General features: G+C 41.3%; 1 protein-coding gene across 3 annotated transcripts in view; it reads left to right on the top strand.

Moving 5' to 3' along the window:
* Window positions 1-17,843, top strand: part of LOC139214287 (ephrin type-B receptor 1-B) — a 158,441-nt gene that overhangs the window by 96,938 nt on the left and 43,660 nt on the right. For all 3 annotated transcript variants that reach the window (XM_070845099.1, XM_070845098.1, XM_070845100.1), the window contains exons 5-6: window positions 3,849-4,184; window positions 16,817-16,941. In XM_070845099.1, coding sequence (XP_070701200.1) covers window positions 3,849-4,184; window positions 16,817-16,941 — 461 coding nt within the window. The remainder of the gene's footprint in view (window positions 1-3,848; window positions 4,185-16,816; window positions 16,942-17,843) is intronic.

Here is a 17,843-nt window from a genome sequence, read left to right as displayed (position 1 = left end):
ATGCTGCACTGCTCACATAAACACACACACATACTGTCTATGACTCCCTCAGTCTCTCAGCCAGACAGTATTAGTCTTTAAAACATGTTTTATTTCATGCCTCACCAACCCACACAACCCTTCTTTCTTTCTCCCAGCTACTCTGGCTGTGATCAGTATCTCCACACAGGGACCCTCTGTTGGTCCCTCAAGGCCTGTTTCATATCATAAAAATAAACAGTTTGAAAGAAGAGAAGCGCCAGCTTCAGACCGTTCAAAGAGTGTATGAGTAAACAATGTGCAGAAGTGTTTATTTTGGGCACCGGGGCAATCTTTATGTTAGCAGCTGAGGGTGAAAACGGGGCTGTGGTCTTTAACAGCCCAGGTGGCCCCTTAAAGCCGGCTCACTAACAGGGCAGCAACGCATACCTATTAGTATGTGAGTCCAGCTGTACTTTGGACACCTCATCATACACAAATGTGAATGGAAGACATGGATAGTGGTATAGCATAGTTTTTTTAATAACTTTTGAGATAATGCTTATCACTATATTGCAGAATTTCATTGTATATTTTGCTGAATGCCATTTTTACTTGTCCAGATGTGGTAAAGATATCTAATAGCACATTACAATTGCAAATACAGTACTTTTACAGTTTAACATGGAGACATATGCTTACTTAAAATCTGTTTTTAAAGTTAGAACTGATCCTTTCCTATCCCCATCTGGCACACAGAGACATATTTGCCCATATATGCATGCACATACTTGAAGCCAACCTTTAGCTCATTTTGCTGGTGCAAAGGATGGTGCAAGCACTGCTACTCTGTATCGATATTTCCTGACATTGAAATTACCATTGTCAATTTGCTTGGTATTTTCACACAGCTTGCAAGGTGCAAAAGTTGGATGTGTGGTGCTACGAGAAGGGTGCTATGAGCACAAAAGTAGATGTTGGTCTCTGACTGGGTATTTCAAGAGAGACCCTACTTCAGCAAATCAACTCTGTTTTCAGTTCAGTAACAATTAATAATTTGGCTCCATGTTATTCATAAATTAGACATTGTTGTAATTCCTGGTAACAAATCATCAGGTGTAAATGTTTGTAATACCTTTTTAATTACAATATGATATGGTAAAGCTGAATTATCATCGCTGTATGTTTATTAAATTTAAGAGGGTGACTCAAGAAACATGTTAAGTTATTAGAAAAAAAAAAATCAATTAAAGTCTGTCTAGATAGTCATGTAAACAGGATTATAATGGAGTGTTGTCAGTTTATGTAAGCATGTAAACCGCTCACATAGATATTCCTTGACTCACAGCAATGTTATTGTTGTGGCATGTAAACACAAGCAAATCTAATTGAGTACAGTCTTATTAATCATGCAAGCAAAACAGCAAGAAGCAGCCAGCAAAACAATATAACATTTTACTAAATTGTTTGTCTTTAGTGACTGCACAACACAGTTATTTTGTGGTTTATTTTTTATTTAAATGTGCATTATGACATTTGGAGTCTTCTACCATCTCTACAAATTCAACTTAAAAAGGAACATCATGTGGCTTCCTATTTGCCTTGCTATGGATTCATGCCATACTGGTCTGTGCTTTCTGGACATCCATGCTAATTTCCTACTTGGAGGAGCTGGTCTGCTCTCTCCTGTCCATTTCATTCGCCAGTTATCATCATGTTACCCTGTGATTGCCATGGTGGCAAAAGGGGTATGAAATAATGTGATTGGCTGATAAGATAAGGTTCATCACTGCATGCGTCCTATTTGCACTCCCCTTCATCAAACCCTTTCGTGCATAATGCAGTTGCCCATACTGGACAAAAATATCCCATGTGTAGTGCTTCATCCTCATTGTCCTTGTGTAAATGACCTGACAGTTTACATTCGTTGTTGTGATTGCACCACTAAAGTAGAGCCCTCACTGTGTTGTGATGTAATACATGTCCACAGTAGCTGCTTGTTGATGTTTTGCTCCTATACCTTAAGTGAAAGCAACATGTATGTGAGTACAACCAAATCTGACTGGCACAGCTAAATGAACACCAGCTGAGAGTCTGTAAGTAACGCTCTCAACAAATTAAATCCTGTGGCAAATTAAAACAGCCAAAGGCTGCAGTAATAGTCTGCAAATCGCTGGTTAAGTGGCAGTCACATCTCATTTCTTGTGCTATCCCTGCATATGTGGAACTTGGTTGTAATTAGGATGAGGGAGTGTGACGCCTCAATCACACCTCAACATGGCAATGTTTTGTTTGATAGAAACAATGCAGACATGAATACAACAGAAGAGATACTTCAGGGATGTGTGTTTGTGTCCCATGCATTTTCCACATGAGCAGATGCGTGTTGCTTTTCCCAGCAATGCAAGTTTGGGGGAGAGTGCATGTGCGTGATGGATGATAGAGGTGATGCAAACAGGGTGAGTAACATATGAAGTGCCTATCGTGCAGTCCCCAAGGGGAAAAGCTGAAGTGCTGCAGATTCCCTCATGTGGCTTGTTCCTACCAACTCGCACTCTTTTTTTGCCACATATTCCCTCCACATTCAGTACGTCTGGCTGCATCCAAGGACCGAATTTTGCGCCATTTGCCAATGTGTCTAGAGCACTACCTGTCCTCTCAGCCAGACCATAATAATCACACTATGGAGGTCATGCCCATCCTGTCACTGACCTCTCTGTTGTTGAGACACTGAGCTGAGGTCACAGCAGTAACAGTGCCGCTCCCTCACCCTTGTGTGTTCTGCCGCTTTGTCCCAGCTCCCCAGGGCTATCCCACATGGCTTTACAGCAACAATGATTAATTGTGTCTGTGTTGACTGAAGTAACTATCTGCCCTATGCCCACAGACATGGGAATCTCAAGTGCTGTATCATAATATGCTTAAAAATCGATATGTATTTCTCTTGTTATCATATTTTTCTCAATGGTGAAAAGAAAGGACTTCTACAGTACAGTATGTAAGAGAGCTGAGTAATTCCTCATCCGCAAAGGTTCTCTAGAATTGAGTGGATTTTTAGTTTCACGGTAGTCATGGATCTAACAGTGTGTCAGTTAAATTTCTGTTTAATGATAAAGGTCAGGCTTTATGGAGGATGAACTGGTACCAAATCAGCTCTGCAGGGCACCCTCACTTAACCTAAACAACACTGACTAAGGGCTTTGGCTTCTGCTTTATCGGCAGTGTCTGGTATCTTAGAAGAAAGAGCTGCCTCTCAGCAGCCGGAGGGACACAGAGTCTCAGCTAAGCAAAATTCTACATTGCCATTCGAACAGATTTTAACTCTCAAAGAATTATGCTCCAATTGCAGGAGGCTGAACCAGCCACTTTTCTGCACCCTAATATTAAGCCACCACTCAAGCAAAACAATAGTTTTATTATTTCTTGATTTCTTTCTGAATATCGGCTTTGAGGTTCTGCTCCAGCTGCGGGCTATGAGGGAGTGAAAGGGAGCGTGAATCTCCAGAGCCACTTGGATAAGAATACTCCATGCAACACTGCATTTTGCTAAATAACCAATGTTTGATAGACACAAATGTTTCGCTGTATGATCTCTCTGCGTGTGAATGGAATAAATTAGCATTTCAATTGTGCTGAAGCTGGAGAAAAAGCGGAAACAGACAAGTTGCTCTTGGACAACAATACTTATCATTTATTACAGGGTTGCAAATTGACTGAATTGACCTAACAGCAGGCAGATTTATAAAACGGTTCTCTTTTTTTTTTTGGCAAGCAATGCATCATTTTGCTTTAAGGGTCATGCCTTATGATCAAACCTTTTCAAATATAAAATGGTTAAATGACTTTAGCTACAATTTCAATAGGCTCATATCTTTTCTCTGTGTCTTCAGGTGTTCCATCCAGTCCAAGGAACGTGATCTCCATTGTAAACGAAACCTCTGTGATCCTGGAGTGGCATTCTCCGAGGGAGACCGGCGGCCGTGATGATGTCGTCTACAATATAGTGTGCAAGAAGTGCAGGGCCGACCGGCGCTCCTGCTCCCACTGTGACGACAATGTGGAATTCGTCCCTCGACAGCTGGGTCTGATTGAGACCAGGGTGTTCATCAGCAACCTGTGGGCTCACACCCTCTACAGCTTTGAGATACAGGCTGTCAATGGAGTCAGCAATAAGAGCCCATATCCTGCCCAGCATGTCTCCATAGACATCACCACCAACCAGGCGGGTAAGTGGCTGCTATGGCTAGGTGTGATGATGATAATGATGATTCAGTGGTGGCAGTGATGATGATGATGATGACCATTCTCATCCATCTGCACCAGCATCATCATGTAAGTTTCCATGCAAGTATTGTAGTTTTTCTTAAAATCCATCCTCTCTGTAAGCAGTCTGGTTTTCCCCTTCTCTGAGCAATTTTTTTCACCTTATATTTATGAAAGGAACACTAATATTATTGCATAAATGTGAATCATTTCACCTCAAAAGACCATCATCTTGCACAATGTGCATTTCAGAGTCTCACTTCATGGCATAGCTGACTTCAGGGCTACTAAGATTTCACATCGCTCCACCGTGAATAATGACTTTAAGGCTTGAAGTGCTCGGCCAGCTGGTTTTGTGAAAGTTATACATACATGCTCTCTTTCTGAGCCTCCCTTCCCTGAATCAAAGTAATAGCTTTCCCTTTTGAAAACACGACGGAGGAGTTCAAACCCAGACTCAAGACACAGCATGTTATATTTTGTGGCAGGACAAGCACAATTCACAGCACCTTCCCTCGTTTCTTTGTAGTCTATTTACAAATCAATCCCATGATAGAAATAGCCACAGTTTGCATTTCTCTTCGGGTATTCCAGGAATTCTTGCTTTTTAACATTGGTAAAGGTAATTATCCCCCCAAACACAACATGAGTCATTTATAAAAATGTCTTTTTTTTAAAATTCACATCTGGAGGTGGAAGGCTGGTTGCTTCACAGACTGACACATCTCTTTGTTGTTTTTCTTTGGTCTTTGTTTAATGAGACTTTGTTTTGATAGCAATGCCACACAGCATGTCAGTACTTCTTTATTCAAGGAAGGCTACACCCCAGTTGAAACATTTCTGTAAATCTTAAAATTCACATATTGACACTATCCTGCTCTCTAAATTATCGAAAACGTCTTACTTAATTCTGTCCCTTTCATATATTTTATATACCTTTTTATATATTTGTTGCACTGTTCATAGCTGAGCTGACAACAAACACGATCATGTTGAACTGCCGCATTCACCTTTAGTGTTCTATAACAGCTTTCCAGGCTCAACTCTGTTTACTGTTCAATACTTTAATGTCAGAGATACATGGACAGCTGCTATTTTCAGGCCACACTGAAATATTCTTTGCTCTTGTTCTCTCTCTCTCTCTCTCTCTCTCTCTCTCTGTCCTGTCTCTCCTTGCCTGTCTCTCTGTATGTTTGTGTTTGTGTGCATTTGTGCACAATCTCTGACTTTGCCTGTGATAGATCTGAGCCCAGCCAATGAAAATGACCTTCATCCCGTTATCTTTCTCTGTCTTTCTCTCTGTCTGGCTCACTGCATTTTTGTGTGCATGTGTGTGCTCATACTCTAACTGTGCCTGTGATGGGACCTGAGCTCAGCCAATGGAAATGACAGGTCGAGGATACTGTCTTTGCCGGTCCTTTCTGCTACAGCATTTTTCATGCTACTGTAGATTTTTGACTTGTACACAGACGAACCTATCAAGGGACAAGCATTGACCAAGTGAAAAATTTAAATGAGGCTCCCCTCAGTTTTCTGTGTTTCTGTGGGTGATGTGGGCCGTGAAAATTACAGCGTGAGCTTGTGGGACCTAATAACAGACATGGAGGGGAGTTACAGTATGCTGAAAGACAAGATATTGTTGGTTGAGTTCATACTGACAAAGTTCCCATAAGGAAAGACTTACAAGTTTGTCAGCTTGGGTCCCTGTTGGCCTTACACTATGATTTTTTGTGTTGTATCCTCTGTAATGTATAGCTGTACAGTACTTGAATAGGCAAATACGTATCCAATACCAATGTTGAAAAACCTAATGTCAAATCAGTTCAAAATTACTGACACATTTCCACTTTATCTGTAGAATGTATGTCACATTTATCTCAAACACCGGTGAAATAGAAATTGCCTTATCCAGATCCCTTTTGTACAGCACATCTTGAATAAAATTTGGCCCAGAGGTCGGAGGGGATACCGTATTTGATTGCAATGACTCTCAGAGGAATGTAATAACCAACTGAACTTGTCTTTGTCCGAGAATGAGTCAGGGGAGGAGTGGGAGGTAAGACAGGGCAAGATGGAGAAAGGGAACGTTTTTTTTTTTTTTTTCCTTTGGTCCAGACTTCGAGACTGTGACAGTGAAGGAGGGGAAAATGAGGGAGTAAATAGGGCTGATTATCAGGGTGGCCTAATGGTGCTGACTGTCCCCATTTGACAGGCTAATAGCATACTTGACAGATAGATGTAGAAGAAGCAATGCCCAGGCCTATTGTTGAAGTCTGCTGCAGTAATGAGGTGTCTGCCAGTAATCTGCCAGGCCTGTGTCCAGCCCTATGTGGCCCTTTGTAGCCAGGTAATTGCACTGTTCCAAGTTTCGACAGGGGGTTTCACTGGCAGGCCAGTGAAAAGGCAGAAGTGTCCATCGGGGATTAATGTTGATAATGCACTTAAAAAGCCAAAAGCGGTGATATTCTTTGAAGTGTAGGGGCTCTATTTTTATGGGTTCATAAATACTGTTTCATTAAGAAACACAATATTTTGCCATTTTTAAGAAACCTTGAAATCTGCTCGTCCATTCATTTGGTGTATTTGTGCACTGTGCTCTTGTATGATGCAAGATTGGGAGATGCAGCATAACAAAATGCACCTTTCATGAAAATTAAATAGTAATAGGAGAGACGAAGAGCCTGGAGGACGTGCATGTAAATTCCCAATTCATTGCCAGTCATCATACAGCTGGGTGATCACACCAAACAAACCCAATATAATGTAACTATTGCAAACGGTAAGTAATGTGACTTTGAAAAAAAATCAAGAAAAGACAAACAAACAACTGTAATCCAAATGAGCACTCTTCTATCCAGCTGCTATTCAGGGTGTAGGTGCCAACACAAAAAGCGTTTCCTTCATCTCACGATTAAAGCAGAATTAAAACCGAACAATCAAACCCCAGTTGAAAGTTACTTGATTGCTTCAGCATCAGAATGACAACTTTAGCACTTAGCTGTGAGACGAAAGCGAAACATGGCACTGTTTGGACTAAACAGATGAACCACCCTGATTTCACATAATGTCCTATCTAAACCGGAGCCAAATCTGCCAGTAGAATAGACAGACTTCTTTGTTTATTAGACATGGCTATGTTTGTGCACATCAGGGAATGTACAGGTGCACAGATATCCAGGATCAAAAAGTTGAAATGTGTCCACTGAACAATTCCACTGCAATTCTTGTAAATACTGATTTAGACAGTGTTTTACTGAAGAAGATGTGACACATTTATACAGTGTAATCAATTTTAATACTTTCTGTGGTTTTGTTTTTCTTAGTTTTAAAAGTAGAGTTCATTATTGCCAGAAGAATGTGGCACAGTTAAAGGTAAAGAGTGTACTGCTCACAGTCTCCTCTAAATCCCTCTTGGCTCTGCCTTTCAAGGTGAGCCATTTTTGTCATGCGCTGTTGTGCTCAGCACAGCTGGTAAAAAGAATGATGGAGGAGATGAGCAATATGACTACTTAGCAGATAATAATGAATCAACATTACCTCTTATTTATTTTCCATTTCATCCTTTTTATAAATAACATGCACAAATGGGCCTCTGCTTATCATCAACGTAAACTGCAAGTACAAGTTTATGTTCTCGTTTTCTCTGCAACATGGAGCAGTGATTTTGGTTGTCACTGTGACCACGTCATGAAAATAAGGGCATTCAATGTTAATCACATCCGGAACGTCTCTGATTAAAGGACCACTTTTTTAACCTTTTTATCTTACCAATCTTATAATGACAGGCTTATATTGGCTTATACACAGCATTACACTTGGCAATAGCAGAGAACCTGTTTAAAAGAATGACAATAAGACTTGAGTCTTTCTTTCTGCTCCTCAGCTCAAAACAACATCACAAGGTATGGGATTTAGGGGATAAGTAGAGCCTTCCCTTCAGCTGTAGACTGTTGACAAGGGTAATGATATATTATTACCCCTCTAGTACTGTAAGAATGCCAACCTATAAGGGAACAGAAAGGTGAAGTGGTCTTTTAAGTTAGATTACCCATTAAGAAAAAAGTGTGTGCTTGTCTCAGTGGAGTGCCTTATCAAGCTGACATGGCTTTAGTGTGGATTGTCGTAAGATTAAGGAAAACCTAGAAAATCGTAAGGCAGCAGTAGTTAGAAGGGTTATGATGAAAATTGGCCATGAGAAGACAAAGGTGAGAGGAGGAAAAGTAGAGCGTGGATGAGGAAGAGGAGAGGAGGGAATAATAGAGGTGAGGAGGGAGTTGAAGGGATTTAGTGTGAATCACTGAAGAGGCCATTTAACTGCCCTCGATCCAAGCGTGTGTCTGGGAGGAAAGACTGATCAATAGTGTGATTTAGGAGTTCATTCACGGCCTGTGCTCTCCAGGAGGTACACGGACACACACACACAGATACAGACACACAAAGGTTATATAGTGCCCCCTCTTAGGCTATCATTCACATCTGGCCTGAATCTAGTCATATTTATCTATGTTAGCTTTTGAAAAATAGCCATTTCATGTCTCTTTGTGAAATAGTGTGGTTTAATTTTAATGGCACAAAACATCCTCTGCTTCTGGTGCATTTGTTAAATTGCTAAATGACCACAAAGATAAATATATATGGTAGTCAAGTTGTAGGCAATAAAAGTACTTGTGGTAAAAAGGATTGAAGACAGGTTAGCCATATTTTCTAATGTAATTCTTCCTGGACACCTGAACTTACTATGAGGAGTATTTAACTGGTTATTAAACTGTCTCAGTTTAATACTGATGCCTTTATATGACATACATAAGCAAATGAGACCACCACCAAGAAGACTGGCTATATTGGCTTTTTCTCATTTTAATTCTAAATGCCTGCCAACAGGTCCAATTCTGACAAAATGATTTACCCCGACTTACCCTGGCTGTCTTCCCTGTCCTCTGGGGTGGTCGCACCACATGCTGCGACACTCAGCCCAGCTGGTCTGGCCTGACATTACCCAGGAGAAGCCTTAGGTCTAAGGTGGGGTATCTTAGCTCTTATCCCAGCTCTCCTCCTGAGGCTGTCACACCACCCGCTGTGGCGCTTTGTCTGGTTAGTCAGGCTGGATGGAGATGCCGTGGGCAGTGATTGCCTCAAGGTCTCTTAATCCGAACCCCACATTACATTTTCCAATGTGTATTTCTATTTTTCTATGTCTTCATTCTGGGAAACACTGCTGCTTTTGTCCACAGGGACCACCGAAATAAACAGAAAATGAAAGTTACATGTAACTGCTTTAACCTACATCCACCACTGCTTTAGATGAGGAGTATTTTTTTTAAAATCTTTTACACATTTTACATCTCCTTTCTACTCTGAGAGGTTATGAGGGAGCTGGTGCTATTTTTTTCAACTAATGCCTGATGCTCAACAGTTCTCTGATCTTATTGGCACAGCCCTCTTAACCTAGATTGTGTGCCAACAATCCCTCAGACCACAGAATGCCAAGTATATCTACAAACAATCCTCCTCCACTTAGCTGCTCTGTTTGGAGAGCTATTCCCACAGAAATGCAAACATCACTATCCTTGGCCTTCTATGGGCAAGTCCGACTGGGTGGGTTGCGTTGAAGACGCTAAGATGCAATGAGCTAGACTGAAATCCAAACAACCAGATGAATTAAAGAGATCTGCGTTCTGTGGGGTTCAAAAATCAGACAAGATGTTAGGCAAACATGTCCATGGAGGGTTATTCAAGACACTACTCATTATGTCGTTTGGGTTTACAGGCTATAGAGTCTTTCCATTTGTGTTTTTGAGGGGTTGCCTTTTTCCTTGTTTCCTCCCTCTCACAACTGCCTCTATGTATCAGAGCTAGGGTGTCCAAGAGTTTCATCATCTTAGACGGTTCTTCGGGCTCTCCCCGGGTGCCATTTTTATTTCATTTGATGCCTGTTCTCATAAATGTTGGATCCTGTCCCTGCACCCAGAAAGTGAGGTATTAGCTGCAGGCAAAAGTAAAAGTGTGGGCTTGAATGTTACTGAGCCCCCTCGTCAATTCTGATGTCTTTATATAGTGTATTAGGTGACGAGAGGAAATGTGTGTTTGTGTCCATGTGACAGTATGCTCATGCAGTGTGTGGGTACTTTTTTTCCAGTTTGGAATACACATATAATGTGATTTTGAAAATAATTCTAACCATGGTCCTTGACAGAAATCCATGGTGCTGAACTGATCCCTCTTTATGATGTTTGAGAGAGGCCCATTACCATATAGTCATGGCTGGCTTGGCCCTCTGAGCCCCTGCTAATAGGGGAGGGTAGTAGTTAAACCTATGCCTTTGACAGAAGCACAGCACATGACTATAGACTGCTCTCCTCATCTGAGACACTGAGCCCCTATTAGGAGGCTGTATGGTTCAATGGTGTGCCAGCATCTAAAAGCACAAACCGCAAGTGCACTAGAAACAAAACAGCTCGGCTTGTATACGTAGTTCCGAATGAGACCATATGAATTTGTGCATTTATATGGGGTTTTTTTCTGTACAGAGTTGAATGGGCCTTTGGTACAAGATTATCTGACCAATTACAGTACAACTTTCTGTCCAATCATTTCATTGAGAGTAACTGAGGCAAAGCAGGAACGTCCAGCTGGGAATTCAGATGTGAAAGTTGTGCTGCATGAGACTGCACAGACAGCCGTCTGCACTCGGTCTGTCCCAGGAATCTAACAATGAGACAGAGGGCACAGTGAAAGGGGATGGAGAGAGTTGGAGACCATAACCATTTATGCTTATTGTAGGGTTGAGCCAATACATCCAATATTGGCTACATTGGCTTACAATTTTAAAGGGTACTTCAGTAATTTTACCCATCAAGTACGGTTTGTTATTCAAGGGGAGCACTTCTCCAGTGAAATGAGTTGTACTATGTTGTCATGTCCACTGTCCAGTGGCTCTGGAGGGAGTTTCCTAAAGTCTGGGAAGATAACCCTGGTGATGTCAAGATGGCTAATTTGACAGGGTTGTTTAATGAAGACATACTACTGAGTTGCATTACAGGAAACGAGGATCCTGAATTTTTGGCGCTGTACCCATCCAAAGGGATAAATGTAGGAATATCTGTGCATCGGTTTTGACAATTCCTTATGATTTGACTCTTATGAGTCTCACATCTTTATGGAGGTGCAATACTAAATCACTGGATAACTCTTTTAAGATGTAGAAGAGCACATTTGATGTCCTGACCCCTCACCATACCATATGAGTTTTGGTGACTGCACACCGAGGTAACAATAATGAAAACAGAAGCTCAGGTCTCTGCCAGACATGTAAAATGATGCTCCAACTCATCTGTATTCCACAGTAGATTAATCGTACAACAGAAAAGAAGCTTTTCATTCTTTCATCACTTTCTCTCAAACCCCTTCGCACCTTTTCTCTCTCCCTCTTCGTCTCTCCGTTCTCTCTGTCTCTCACTTTCTCTCTGTCTTAGCCAGACACTGGGAGGCTTTGACTTTGATTAATGGTGAGCCAAGCTCTGCATTAAAAGCCAGGGGCAGCAAGTAGGGCCAGATAAAAGTGGAGCATAGGAGCAAGGGATGGGAGGGATGGAGGGAGGAGAGAGGGGTGCAGGACACAGTCACCAATCACTGTCAGCATCATCGTCCCAGGGTGACAGTGGGGGATGCAGTTGGAGGGGACAGCGGTGCTTCATTGGGCTGAACCTCACCCTCATACAGGCACACCACATTGTCTGTGACAGGCTCTTCACACATAGGCTACTAGGACAGACAGACACATACATGTGCACATGCTCTTTATCGCTCTCTCCTCTGCTTTTTCTATCGAAAACATGGTCACTGTCTGTTCCATTGGGACATGCCAGTGAGAAAAGTTTTTTTTTTCTTCTTTTTTTTTCCTTGAGGGAGTGTAGTGAGAATTTGTGTTTTAAAATTAGAACTTTATTATCAGATATTCAGAATTTACACTTGCTAGCAGAATAATCAAACTAAATTGTCATTTTGCCTGCACTTCATTGTCAAGTTTGACATGGTTAATTTTAGCTGTGATTACTTTTGCCTCAACCAAACAGTAAGTGACATGTCATTCCTTTTTTAAAAAAAAGAGATGTAGGAGTTGGTCTGGCAGAGAAACATGATGTCTCAATTCTTTAATCCCACCTACAAAGTTCTGATTGGCTGGATTGTTTGTTTTTGTTTTTTCCTAATGTGGTTAACAGCCATCAATAAGCACAACATCATTTGAATTGCTGAACAAATCTCGACCCAGGCCAGACACATTTGCACAAATTCAGACATTAGACACTTGAAAACTTGCATAAAATAAAACACCATGGTAAAAATCTATTTATTGTCTGTGCTCCTGAATGCATGAATAGAATTGGGTCCAGGACTCGGGACTAGGGCCGTGGAAATACCTCTCCTCCTCAGCCCCTTTTTCCACTGCAGGAATTTCTGTGTGGAGTGCCCCTCCCTTGGGTCTGTCAGGAACAGTGTGTGCCTGTGGCCGGTAATTGATAATGCGGCCCAGGCAGCCCTAGCCCTGGTCAGTCGAGCGTGAACCAGCCTGAGAGGCAGAGAGGCTGAAGTGCACTGAGGTGAAGCTTAGCCCTCACACTCTCAGTCGAGGGCATGAGTGGGAGGGGTGGAGGGAGGGAGGGAGGGCACGAGGTGAGAGCCAAAGGAGGCAGACGGAACAGAATCCATTCACACTGACAGGATAAACAGAGCTCATTCATTTGTTTACATTTACATTTTAGGTAATTATCTGACATTCAAATGAGGAAATACTTAATCCAATCAAATCTGTCGAAGCTGACTTTCCCACACAACATGATTTACAAGAGAGCACACAGACTGAGGTCAGGGGCTTTTCATCTTACGCAACTCCAGTGACCATGGAGTGGTTCTACCAGGGCTGAAGTATGAACCAAAAGGAAAAGAAATAGAATAAGGAGTTTGATAAAAGCGATCATTTAGTTGTAAGAGGGTGCCATTTGCAGCCTTTTGAATAGAGGAGTTATTCAGAAAGATGGTGAGTGGAGACCAGGTGGAGCGATGACGAGGCCTCAGCAGCGAGCAGGCTGAGAGCCAAGAGGCTGATAGGCACAAAATGTAGAGCAAGGGCTTGTGTGGGGCTGTATTTATGCCTGCAGACATGGGGGTGGAGATTCCTTTCCAGCACTGTATACAAACACAGAGGCTTTGAACTTGATATGAGCAGCCGCAGAATCAGTTTTTAATCAAACTTACTTGTATGTTCACAAATTGGTTTGATGAGTCAGTTTGGTTGAATTCATCTCTGAACTTTAAATTAGAGTTTATCTCAGCACCTTGGAGGAGTTGGTGATCATACAGAAAATACTGGGGCATATTCACTTTCCATTAAAGAGACTGATTTGTACACAAAACCTAAGCAATATTATTGAATATTTTGTGATGTTTTTATTAAAAAAAAAAAATGTCTGTCTCTATCATAGATTGATGCATTTATACTAGCAATTCTACTTAAAGCCCTTGAAAGCCTTGGGCTTCATATGCTATATAACATTAAATATTAAACAGCAATGGCTAAACAGGAGGCAATCAAATTCATATTTATTAACATCAGGTATTTTTTATAAAGAGTTTAATATTCAAAAACTCTTCTAATCTGCTTCATCAGGACAGTGTGCACACCTTTTGGTCTGATTTTTTCTGACATCACATTTCTCTTACGGTGTCCTGCCCGCCCCAGCATTCCAGCACCCCTTGCAGGTGCCTCAATGGTCTGCCAGACCTTCATATGTAATTTAGCGATATCTCTATGTATGGTGTTTATAGCGACTTACTTTAAAAACTGCCCGGTAGAGAATGCAAACGTTACAACAAGCCATCACTTGTTCTTGTAATCCATCCGGAGGCTTGATAATCCATCAATGAACCACCTTGTTATTTTTGGCGTATCACTTATTTACAATTTGTGAGTTTTATTCTGTGTCATGAGTATTTAGAAATCTCCATATGCACCTAATACTGCAGTGTGGTCTCTAGCATTTATACCTGTGACAGCCACGGCGGTCCGAAAAGTTTTCACAAGTTCTTCTCTAACAGTCATTTGTCAGGAAGGCTTTCCCTTGAAAAGGGGAAGTGGTGCATTTTTTTTCTTTTTCAGCAGCAACTGTGGTTTAAAATAAACAGAAGAAAAACAAGGCAGTAAGCTCCACTGGTGAAATGACTAAATGATACTGGCAAAGCTAGCACTGTCTCTGATTTTAGGAACTTGTCAGCTTGCCCTGGATTACAAATCTTAACACAGCAAATAGATGCCAAAATACTTTTTCCTCACCGAGGAGAAAGTCAGGGGTATTGAATTTCCTTGATGTTACTGGCAGCAGTGACACGATATCCATGGATTGTTAAATGTCAACAGTGAGGAAATCTGCCAAGGTATGATAGCAAAAATACAGGGGGACAGACTCTGCAATTCGCACAGGACACCTGTTTGATGCTAAAAATTAGTGTCAGTTTCAGTTCAAGTCAGTTTCTTTTTTTCAGACCTCTAGCCAATGTAGATAAAAGATGAGGAAAAAAGTGATTTCAGCTAATCGAATGCTACACTGGTTCAGGCACAAGTCCTGTTGGACCTTTTAAGAAACATAGTGTTTCAACAAAATGTGGTAATACTGTCAGTATTTGTGACTTACAGTAAACCTTTGTAATGCCCACAGTAAAAACAGGAAGTTGTACATGGACTTCTGTCTGAAATTGACATTTAAGCTGTGAAACCATGATTTCATCCTTCTGTCCAATAACTCAATCTCTGAGCAGCGTGTGAAGAGCAATGAGGAACTGGGTTAATTCTGGGTTAATTGACAGCTCATGTGTGGGCATTCAGGTGTGCTGGGGCTGAAGAATGGAATAGAATCTGCAGCTGGGCCAAAACAATGACAATACAAGACCAATTTGATTCTGAACAGTTTCATTTAATGAGTAATATGTGGTTCATATGGGTTTTTTTTCCATGTTTTGTATTGGCTAGAGAATCTCCTCTTTATGAGTATGCATTCTATATAATGTAGACAGACTTAGGGTCGTTATTTTGTTGAAGATCCAGTGCAGTCTGCTTGTGCCTATGGCAGTTTTATCGGGTGCATGCATAGTTTTTTTCATGCCCACACTGTTTAGCAATTTCATGGCTCACCATGACATCGTTTGCAGTGAAATCAGCAGTTCTTGCCTGTGTTGCTGCCTACTGTAAGACCACAGATTAGAACACAATCAATTTTGTGTAATTTTTATCAAGTTACTTCTAAGGGTCAAATCAGAAAATCCTCCTCTGCTCATGTTATATTTGCCTATGTCATTTTAACATACACTCCTACAAAAATCAACAAAAACAATTTAATATAACCCACTACTGTACGTGCTTTTCTGATTAATACATTTCACATATACTACATAGTATAGCACTTGGATATGAATGTGCTTACTAACTGCGTTTACTTGGTACTACTGTACAATCATAGTATTACTATATGCATTGTGCATTAAACTACTTTTTTTTAGATAAATGAATACATTTACTAAAACAGTGGTGTCATTATTAGTCCATCTGACACTATGTTGTTTAGCATAGCCATGTTTGACGTAAATTTTAAATATGAACCAGCTGCCACTTTTGAGAATTTTAAAAGCTTTGGAACTGTGTTAATCACTGCATCCAATGCATCTTGTGTATGCCACACTTAGCGCTCCAATATTCTGCCCAAGTATCCAAAATGACTCGGTCCAACAGCGGCCTAAATCCAACACGATTGGTTGCCGGACTTATGCCAGACTCGTGGTGTCAATTCTGGCGCAAAGGTAGCCTGAGTCCTGCTTACTGGAGCCGACACTCAACCCAAGTCCACACCCACGAATCTTTGCCAAATCAGCAGTCTTATTTTGGCCAAAGCCCGACATATTTGGTCCTGCGGTGCCAGAATATGGCTGAGTGCAGCTCTAATCGGCCCGACTCAGCTGGCTACCTGGTTACTGATGAGAGTGGCAGTGGCACTATTTAATAAACTTGGATTCTATGTAGAGTACCAATAGCTGATGATAATGATTTATACCAGGTACACACATTGGAAGATATGTATTGCAAAGTGCTCTGTTTTCAATATCTGCACAATAATTTCTGAAGTTATTAGTGTAAATGATGTACCAATTATGACTAGCTGTTGTAAAAGTTGTTGGAATATCAGGCAGATTATTAAGTGGTTGTGCCAAAGCAGGCATGAAAAACAGAACCTATTTTGAATGTAAAGCAAAGAATCAGTAGGGACAAAAGGACAGCTTCCAGATGTTCATGTTGCAGAGCTGGGCTGCACACATAGTCTAAACTCTCACCAAGTGATTGAAGGGATATTGGACAGTCCTTTATTGATGACTTCACTTTAACAGGCAGTCAGTATTAGTAAAAGAGACTCTCCTAACTGTTATACATCTGGGTAACTGCAGTGTTTATATCTGGAAGTAAATACCCTCTTATCACTGGTTGAGACATGTCGAAAATAGTCAGTGTTATTCTAGAAATGTTCTGATTTTGTGTTACTTTTCATGTTTCCTACAGCTCCCTCCATAGTTCCCATCATGCATCAGATCAGCTCCACCATGAATAGCTTCACACTGTCATGGCCACAACCAGAACAACCCAATGGCATCATCCTGGACTATGAGCTGCGCTACTACGAGAAGGTAAGACGTGTAGAAGAAGTGTATGTGTGTGGAAATGCATGGATTAACATGCTCATGTCTGACTGCATATACAATATACTTTAAGTGTATATTTGTACGTTTGAATTTCCACAGGCAACAGTGCCAGCTCTTTGAGATACTGTACTAAGTGTTATCCTCTACTCTGCAGTTGCATAGCAAACTGCATGTAAAACCCCCCAAAGTCAAAGCACTCCGGGGTATCTGTGAGCAGAGTCCCCTGGGTTGATAATATGTTCTTTCACAGTGTTCACTCCATCTCTCCCACTGTTCTTTGGTTTCTGCTGTTGATGAAGTGAATAGGTTGACCTCTGGTCCAGGCCCACTCTGCACAGTGCAGCAACCTGTCCCGCTGTGAAAATGCATTGCGTCTGGGGGGAGTCACATCGACCCGTCTGCTCGTACACAATACGTCTGCTTTATTAAGTCGCCAGCCCTACCCCACAGCGCCTATGCTGCTCCAGTATTGACCTGTAGGCTTTTCCCAAGGCCTGGGACATAATGATACCTAGAGATCAGAGACTCTAGCTTTGTCTGGGCCCTTATTTGTCCTCCTAAAGCTGATCGATGGGTAGAGCAAGGTTGGTCATGCATGTCCCCCCCCCCCCCAATTTTTGTCATCTTAAGCTAAGGCTTTTGCAAGACTTCACCCATGTTTTGCTTTTCAAATAAAAAGATAAAAATCAATAGAGTTTTATAAATGTTTTTCTTTTTCTGTTGAGTTATTTATTTCACACAAACTCATTTTGGCCGAGGTTCGTGGATCAATATTCACAACTGCACCTTAGAATAGTGTTTGTCACATTTAGCATTTTCTATCAAAGAGAACAACAATCATGTTTTTAAATGATGTTTGCAGTTGGAAACTCAGTTATCCAATACTA

The sequence above is a fragment of the Pempheris klunzingeri genome, chromosome 15, assembly GCF_042242105.1.
Source record: "Pempheris klunzingeri isolate RE-2024b chromosome 15, fPemKlu1.hap1, whole genome shotgun sequence".
Lineage (NCBI taxonomy): Eukaryota > Metazoa > Chordata > Actinopteri > Acropomatiformes > Pempheridae > Pempheris > Pempheris klunzingeri.
The sequence above is the reverse complement of the archived record's forward strand: the minus strand, read 5'-3'. Positions and strand labels throughout refer to the sequence as shown.